Genomic DNA, 8814 nt, shown 5'->3' with positions numbered 1-8814 from the left:
CAGCTCGCGTCGTCTACACACCACAAAAGGGCTAAACAGCACGTCCGTCTTTCCGTGGGTGAGCAGTGGAGAGTAAGCTAATGCACACATGTTCGTACTTTCTGCCATGCTGCCTAGGTGCATTGCAGATGTCGCAGAACAATCCTGTGAGCTTGAGCTAACCTATGCTTTCCTTCTCAATCCATGAGCTAACTGCTCTCCTGATGCCTCCCAGCCCTAAGCTACAACCGATGATTCAGTAAAAGTTTCACTCACTTCACAAGATGGATCTTCTAAATGTCATCATTATGTTTATAGTCTGAAGGAAACACATTTGAAGTGTGGTTTTATATAGAGAGCCCAGCAAAGTCTCGGCCGGTAAAGATACCAATGTGAATTCCCAACTACCCAAAAACATTTATAATCACCACATGTGAGCCAGTCCATATATGGTACCACAATTTGCAAAAGAATCTTCACTCTCCACAACTCCCTCTACATAATCTCAGGTTCCCCAAATACGCTAATTTAGTTGAGGGACATGATTTGTTTCTTTCAGATTCCAGTGCGAGAAATTCTAGATGGTGTATGTAATCACAATATAATTAAGCCCAAAACAGGCATGCAGGCAAGGCACCGCAACAATGCAAAACAAATAAGAGGATGCACCAATCCATCGTCAAAATATAGTATGTATATTACTAAGCTTACGGAGGAATGCAGCTCTAATACAGTAACAAGTCACAGCTTCCTGTGCATGAAGAAGAACAAGACAGACGGAAAAAACAACTAACGTATCCAAATCGCGGGTGGGCTCCACCCCTCCGCAATGAATAGCTTCGCAACCGGGAAGCAGACTCTTTCGATGTATAAAAAATGCAACCGAACAAATCCATGTATTGTATCCCAATCAGCAATTGACCTGCAGAGATAAATCAACACGCCAAATTCAATACCACAAAGATCACAAGCAAAGTAAAATTTGGATCAAGAATTTTAAGATAATAACTGGGTAAACAAAGGATTGATCACAAGGCTATGACTAAGACAGGACCAACAAATCAGCGGCTCAGAATACATATGGATACATTATTTGTACTGTAAATGATATAACTGGGTAAACAGAGGATTGACCACAAGGCTCTGACTAAGATGGACCAACGAAAATCAGTAGCTCAGAATACGTATGAAAGCAGTATTTGCACTGTAATGCTCCAGTCTGACAAAGGAAGAGACCTTTTTTGCCCAAAAGAAAACAGAGGATGATCACATTCTGAGATTCGACTAGACTGCCCAAGGAACTAAGTTTATGTCTAAAGTTGCATTAACCTACAATAACAGTTCAATACAGATGATACATAAACTTTTTTTTTAAATGACATCAGGATTCAGGAAGAGTTTATTTCAAAGTCCTTTAGCCTACAGTAAATTAAACCCTTAAGCACAGACCATCAGGAACTAAAAGATGTACTCCCTCCGTCCCACAATATACATGTTTTTGCAAGCTGTTACTTATATTGTGGGACAGAGGGAGTGTTAGCTTATCATGTGCAGACTATGCTAACCCTGTATGGCAGAAAGCAGTCTTTTCCATGCAAAGATCTATTATCTTCATGGTATGGTAGTATCTCCATTAAAAGCTACTCTACGTAGTTGTACCATAGTTTAATCTTATCTTCAAACGTCTCACCTACCATGCTTTCTGAACTTCTAATTATTTAGTACTTTCAGCATTTTGTTTACAGAATCATCTGGACCAATCAATGCAAGAAATTGGACTAAAGTAAATAGTCAACAAAGTCCAATTACATATTAAGTGTATGGCTTTATTAATTATTACCTCTCTTTTTGAGAGAGACGAAGGGCATTTTTTTTCCAAAAGGCATCTATGGACCGATAACAAGGACAACTAAACAAATGAAATGCATGCAACAGCATATGTGCGTTGGAAGAACTACATAAATCCAGAAATAACTGGCGTAGTAAAAAAATGAGCAGCAGATAAACTCAGAATTGTATATTCATCTTTGTTACAATTATACCCATGCAGCCTGCAATAATCATGACAGAAGCAAGACACATCTAACACGCTAAAGCCAATTCAAATTTCTCATGTGCATATGAAATAAAGTTCTTATGCAAACAAATATAACCGCGCTCACCTAAAAAAGAAGATTGGTGTCGGTAACAGTGCCCCAGAATTTAATATGCATGGAGCAACTTCATACAAACTATATATGCTCCAATGCCATATGCAGTTGCGGAGTTCTCCGCCTAAACAATGGCTCGAGACGGAAGGATGGAGCACCACGCAGCCACCGTTTAATGTCGTACATCTCATTCCAGGCTTGCACAATTTCATCAACGTTGAAGCCCAAACCTAGGAAGCAAACAGGATATTCTTAGAAATGAGTGATGCAATGAAAGTTACACGATTACAGATTGAAACATATGATTGGGACGATTCAGCATAGTGCACAACGTAAATTACAAAATTAAAGCTCGTATTTTCACAATATTAACAGCACCAAAGGCACACCATTATGATGAACTCAATGTTTTAAACAAAAATGACTAGTGAACAACACACGTAAGAGACCGGTTTTCTGTAAACAAATTTTCTCGAAAATTATCTTCAGTACTGGAAAGATCTTCAAAATATGATAAGAGTTCCAATGATACTAGGTAAACTTCCCTAATAATAAGTTCCAGTGGCCAGTTTAAAGTGATCAAGAGGACCACAGCTAGCAAAAACACACAGCATCTCTAGAGAAGGGTTGGCAGGTCAATCAGCATCACAAATTTTAATGATGATTTTGTGTGCAATTTTAATTTTCTCCAACAAAATCAACATTATAGTTCCCTCAGCCTCACGAATCAGGAGATAAGAACATGGTGAACTAGAACAAAAATCGCTTTTCTTACCATCTTGGGCAGTTTCATTTGCAGAGTGGTTCTTCACCAACACAGCAATGTTTGTAGCTGAAGCTCCTCCAAGTTTAAACTTCTCAATTGCTGCCATCAGACAATCCTCCCACGCTGGCAGTCCTAATTTAAACTCCACAACCGAGCGCTCATAAAGCAGCATACCCCAGAGAATATTGATCTGAGACCTCATATTGGAAGCCCGTTCAGCAGCGTCATCAGTGGATACATCTTTGATATACTCCTCCATGCCCATCTTCTCTAGCACAGCATTTTCCTGGCTAGGTTTGGATCGATTCTTCAGGCGCTGTTCTTCCACTTCCTCCCACATCTCTGTACCCTTCTCCATGTTATCCTCAGCTCTATTGAAGAGCTCCAAGACTTCAGAGGAAGGCCATGTGTCCAGATCCGCATTGGTACCGATAGCATAATACCATGACAGCTTTGCTTGCTCAAACTGTTGGTGTGCAAGTGCAAGGAAACCTTCAAAAAAGTCCGGCTTGGCCCTTACAGCTTCTTCGTATGTCTTCCCGGCCTTCTTGTACTCTTCCTTTGCCCACTCGTACGCTTCCTTGACTTTCTCAAGCACCAATTCCTTTGGAGAGTCTTCCGGTAAGAGCAGCCTCTTCCTAGCACGAGACATGTGAACATTACCCCAGTGGAAAAACGCAAGCGCTGCCATCTCCTGAAAGTTCCCCTCCGCGAGCTGAAACACCTCCTGGGCTTCGTCGGTAGTAATCGTGTCTTCAATGGCATCAGTATACAGCTTCATACTGACCTCATGGAGGTCCAGATACTCGTCGGAGCTGACCCCGACGTGGTTCTTGAAAAGGCGTGCGAACTGCACAATCCAATCATCAATGTAAGTCACGGTGCTCCTGTCCTCATCCTGCCTGTTGCTTCTGATGCTTCCATTGTCCGATGCGTTGTGCGTATTTCTGTCCAGCGGGTTGCTACTGGCATCCTCAACATAAGGCTCATGCTCCGGATCAGCTTCAGTGACATAGAGCCGAAGCGAGCTCCCTGGTTCAGTCAAGTCCTCGGCCCATTTGAGCTCGTCCTGGTTGGTGATGGTGACAAGGTCGCCCTCCCTGTCCTTGTACTTGACAAGAACAGCCTTGAGTCCGGGGAACTTGCCGCGGACGGCCTCCCGCAGCTGCGCCATGCTGCAGGTCGCCGGCACCTGAGCCCACCGGATGTCCTCGCCAAACACGAGCTTGACCTGCCTGGGCGGCTCCTCAGCCTCCTTGACAGGCTCGGCCGCCTTCTCCTCCCCCTGCTCCTCCACGGCGGCAGCCGCGGCCTTGGCGGCCGCCTTCCTCCCCTTCTTCTTCCTGGGCTTCGGCTGCTGCTTGGGGGCGGCGGCGACCACCTCCTCGGGCGTGGGCATGACGGCCTCCCCATCCACAACAAACCCCTTCTCCTCCATGGTCCGCCTGACCCTGTCGGCGACGTCGAGCGCCGTCAGATTCCCAGGCTCGGCGGCCAGCACCCTGTCGACATCCCGGGCGGCGAGGTCGAGGCGGCCGAGCGCCTCGAAGCAGCGGGCCCGCTTGAGCAGCGCCTTGGAGTACTTCGGGGAGGCGTCGAGGGCGAGGTTGCACTCGTTGATGGCGCGGTAGTGGTCGGGAGGGCTCATCTGCATGTAGCAGGCGGCGAGGTTGCTGTGGAGGTAGGCGGCGTCGAGGGCGGCGGAGGGCCCGGCGGGGAGCAGCCTGACGGCCTTCTCGTAGTTGAGCAGGGCCCGCTCGTAGTCCCGGCGCTGGAAGAGCTTGTTCCCCTCCTCCCGCAGCTCCTGCGCCATCTCCGCGAAAATGGTGTCGTCGCCGTCGAGCACCTTGGAGCCCGAGCGCTCCAGCGCCCCCGGCTTGCCGCCGGCCCCATGGTGGTGGTCCCCGGCGCCGGAGGAGGCCCTCTTATTCTTCTTCTGCGACGGCTTCCCCATCCGGAATCCCCCAAATCCGGCGCCTCTTAAAATCCTCCGCCGCCTCGAACCCTCAGATGGGAAGGCAGGAAGGAATTCTCCAATCAATCCGGCGGAGGGGAGAAGGCGGGGCGGCGGAGGAATTCTTCCCCAATCCCAGGAAGGAAGGAAGGAAGGCAGAGAAGCTTCAACTTGAAGTCAAGTCAAAGCAGGGTCGACGGACGGACGGCAGAGGAGAGGAAAGCAACGCACGCGGTGGAAGAAAAGCAGGGAGCGGGTGGGGGTTGGCTTCTTCTTCTTCTTCTTCCTTTGTTCCTCCAGCTCCTCAAAAAGACGAGATTTTTGCCCGTGCTGGTCCTCGGGGGTTGGCTTCCTTGGTCCGGTGGGTTTGGTGGGGTTGCGTGCGGGCGGTCACGGGAGGGAGCGTGTGGCGGTGGCGACTGGCGACTGGCGCCAGCGAGAAAGGAAAGGAGGGAGTGCGGTTCGGTGCGGTGGGTCGGCGGGGGTAATTACTCGCCCGGACGAGGTTTGGGTTTGGGGTTCGGATTAGCGCTGACGCGGGTGCGCCGCCGCCGCCCCCAGCCAAGGTCAGGGGGAGAGGGATGGCGGATTAGATTAGATTAGGGTTTGCGGCTTTGCTTGCGCCGCCTCGCCTCCGTCGCCGTCGCTGTCGCTGGCCGGCGGGGCGGGTGGGCCGACCGACGGGCGGCCTGCCTGGGACCGTGGTCGTCTATTGGTCCCGGGACAGCGTAGTCGTTGGGCCGTATGCGCCGCGTCCTTGTCCCATTTCGGCCTAACCTTCTCATAAAAGACGTTGCCCAAATTTGTCTCGACTGGCCGACCGGCCGCATGCGCTCTAGGCTCAGCTCCTCGCATGGAAAAACAAGCTCAACAACACATGTTTCTTTTTACAAATCGCCTGCAAAATTTGTGCTTAGGTTGGTTTTCACATAAAGGAAGTTGCCCAGAGCTCCATGTCGAGACTGCCGTCGCCAGCGTATGCAAGAAGAAGGGTCCTTGGGTGCGGCTGGGTTGATTTTTTTTTTGTTTACTGCCGCTCGAGAGTGAGGCAAGGATGGGAGCAGAGTTGAGCGATCGAACAAGGAAGAAGAGGTACTAAATCGGAGGAGGAGGGAGAAGGGTGCCTCGCCGCGGGGCAATAATCGACTTTTACACTAAAAAGAACATTTCGGCGGCACCCTAGAAAACACAACAATCTAGAAATAAATATACTCTATGTGTCCCTTGGCCTTTGCTGGCTTCCTGTGACGCCGTCGTCGTGATGACATAGACGGTCGGTCCCCACACGCGCATCCCCCTTCGCAAACGTGCAACACCGGCTACTCACCGTCATTCTCGTGGTGAAGGCGCTTCCTCTTTGCGCCCCTCGCATGTTGCACCGTATGTGTTACGACATAAACGATAGCACCCTGTTGGATGTTGGGCACTGCTACCTCGAGCGGGTTGAGGATGTGTGGTGAGATCGCTCTGCAACGATAGGACACAAATATGGCGCGTACAGGTAATGTAGAAAGGGGGATCAGATCCACTTGTGAGCATCGGTTTTGGCTGCCGGACACATGATCAAAGTTCTTTTTTAGAACACGTAATCATAGTTGGGTTGTACCGAATGAGCTGGTTTCAAGAAAGAACACGTAATCATAGTTGGGTTGTACCGAATGAGCTGGTTTCAAAAAAGAACACGTAATCATAGTTGGGTTGTAGCGAATGAGCTGGTTTCAGTTTCACCTCCAAAATAAATTTGAATTTGAAATATTTACCTGAAAAACAAGATATCTTTTTTGCAGCAACAAAAAAGAACTAGATATTTGAATTTGATTTTTTTCTCCGGGTGTTTATTTACGCCAGAAGGCCCAACCCGACCGGCGGTGCTAATAAATTGCGCAGACATGCCCGAATAATGTGGCCCGTACCGTACCAACGGGATGGCCTTTTCCCGTGCTGGATGACGGGCCGGCCCACTTGTTGTACCCGCAGCTATTACTCTACCACGTCACGTCGTCAGTAACTCCCCGTGACGTGCCACACCCAATCACCGCGCGCCACGTCACGCCCACCACCGTCACCGACGCGTGGGTGCGTGGGTCCGGCCACACCACTGCGAGGAACCCACCATCCATCCGTCCGTCCGTCCTCTCCAAAGATCAGAGCAAAACAGGCGGCGAAAAGTACAGCAGACAGGGAAAAAAAAGAGCGAGCTTTGCACGGGATTCGCCGGCGCCGCCGCGGAGCAGCGCAAGCACAGCCAGCAGCCAGCAGCCACAGCGAGCCCCGGCGAGCGAGCGAGCGAGGATGCACTCCTTCGGGCACCGCGCGAACGCGGTGGCGACGTTCGCCCTGACGATACTGGCCGCCATGTGCTTCGCCGCCTCCTTCTCCGACAGCTTCAACTCCCCCACCCCCACCGCCTCCGTCAAGGTACCCGCCCCCCTTCCCTTACTCCTCCGCTCCCCTCCGCCCCGCCCCGCCCACGGGCCGCTCGATCTGGCTGGCTGTGGACTCTGGCCGATTCGTCTGCCCCGCTCACGCGATCTGTGCTGTGTTGTTTTGAGCCCCGCAGATCCTCAACATCAACTGGTTCCAGAAGGAGGCCAACGCCAACGACGAGGTGATCTCCTGCCTTCCACGCCGACGATTCCCTTCGGCGGAATGTTATCGGATTCTGACGGTACTTTGTTGTACGATCTGTCCCTGTTTAGGTTAGCATGACGCTGAACATCTCCGCCGACCTTTCGTCGCTCTTCACGTGGAACACGAAACAGGTAATGTCCTCTGCTGGCCCTTTTCCCTAAATGTTCGCTAATTCGTATTCTTCGGCAACCAAATAGAGGTGGGAGGTGATGCCTGTTAGAAAGTATCATGTTTGGTTATGGTAGAAGGTGTTTCTTTCCCCCGGCAAGAAGACGTGGTAAGATAGTGGTAGAATGTTCAACACTGACCACGGTGAAATTGGCTATACTGACATGTTGAAAAGGAAGGCAAGTCCGCAACTGCGTCTGTACTCTGTAGTAGTATCTCCATATGTGTGGATATCTCGGGTTTGCGGAATGATCTTGTGCTAGTGGCAAGTAGAAAGATATTTCTTTCATGTAGTGTCTGGTTTAGTGTTATGATGCTAGCAACCATGCAACTGAAGTTTGAATCTTTCATGTCTTCCAGTTTTGGCTAAGCTTGAGAACTGTTCTTGTGCTTCTGATATGCTAAATCACTTAATGTTACTTCTCTTGGATGTCTGTTCAGGTGTTCGTTTTCGTGGCAGCTGAGTATGAGACTCCACAAAATGCCCTGAATCAAGTAAGTTTTTTTATGTATCGGTGGTGTGATATTGCAAATATGACCCGTGCTTTTATCCATTCTCTACAAAAAATGAATGCTGGTAACTATTTTGAACAACACTTCAGGAGAGAAGATTGCATACAATGTGTTGTATTGCACCTTTAATGCCCGGTACTTCTGTTTTAAGATTCTATACCTGAATTATAGTGCCTTTAGGAAAGTGTAGCAAGTCCTGCCGAAGAAAACCTACCAGCCCACAATAAAACTAAGATATTTTACTTCAATGCCACCACTACTATACTGTGTTGTTTGCACTGTTTTCTCACATGATTTTGTTGTGGTAAGTCCTGCTGATTAAAACGTACCAGCCCACAATAAAACCAAAATATTTTACTTAAGTACCCACCACTAGTATGCTGTGTTGTTTGCACTGTTTCCTCACATGATTCTGCGGGCCAGTATGTGTGCTCACATTATTAATGCAAAGCTGCAACAGCTGGGTAGTTACGGCACAAAGCTTCTGGTGGTCACAATTACATTCAATTCACACATACTCATGCCTTGCAGTGATGGAAATAAACTCCTTTCCTCGTCGTCTGCATAAGTAGATGGACATATATTTGATGGTTTTGTAAACTGAATGTAACTTGCTGCAGGGTTACACACCAGGGGACACAAACTATACCTGC

The 8814-nt window shown here is 49.0% G+C and overlaps 2 protein-coding genes across 2 annotated transcripts in view; one reads left to right on the top strand and one right to left on the bottom strand.

Moving 5' to 3' along the window:
- Nucleotides 1-557: 557 nt before the first annotated feature.
- LOC119311558 (protein PHOX1-like) lies at nucleotides 558-5281 on the bottom strand. The gene is made up of 3 exons (XM_037587198.1): nucleotides 2905-5281; nucleotides 2142-2359; nucleotides 558-901 (listed from the first exon to the last, which is right to left on the bottom strand). The coding sequence occupies exons 1-2, from the start codon at nucleotides 4847-4849 to the stop codon at nucleotides 2211-2213; spliced, it is 2094 nt and encodes a 697-aa protein (XP_037443095.1). The 5' UTR covers nucleotides 4850-5281; the 3' UTR covers nucleotides 558-901; nucleotides 2142-2210.
- A 1716-nt stretch (nucleotides 5282-6997) lies between these two features.
- Nucleotides 6998-8814, top strand: part of LOC119311557 (signal peptidase complex subunit 3B-like) — a 4600-nt gene continuing 2783 nt past the window's right edge. The window contains exons 1-4 of the mRNA XM_037587196.1: nucleotides 6998-7267; nucleotides 7410-7457; nucleotides 7549-7611; nucleotides 8090-8143. Coding sequence (XP_037443093.1) covers nucleotides 7142-7267; nucleotides 7410-7457; nucleotides 7549-7611; nucleotides 8090-8143 — 291 coding nt within the window. The 5' untranslated portion in view covers nucleotides 6998-7141. The remainder of the gene's footprint in view (nucleotides 7268-7409; nucleotides 7458-7548; nucleotides 7612-8089; nucleotides 8144-8814) is intronic.

Source organism: Triticum dicoccoides, chromosome 5B (genome assembly GCF_002162155.2).
Source record: "Triticum dicoccoides isolate Atlit2015 ecotype Zavitan chromosome 5B, WEW_v2.0, whole genome shotgun sequence".
In the NCBI taxonomy this organism is placed as follows: domain Eukaryota; kingdom Viridiplantae; phylum Streptophyta; class Magnoliopsida; order Poales; family Poaceae; genus Triticum; species Triticum dicoccoides.
The sequence above is the reverse complement of the archived record's forward strand: the minus strand, read 5'-3'. Positions and strand labels throughout refer to the sequence as shown.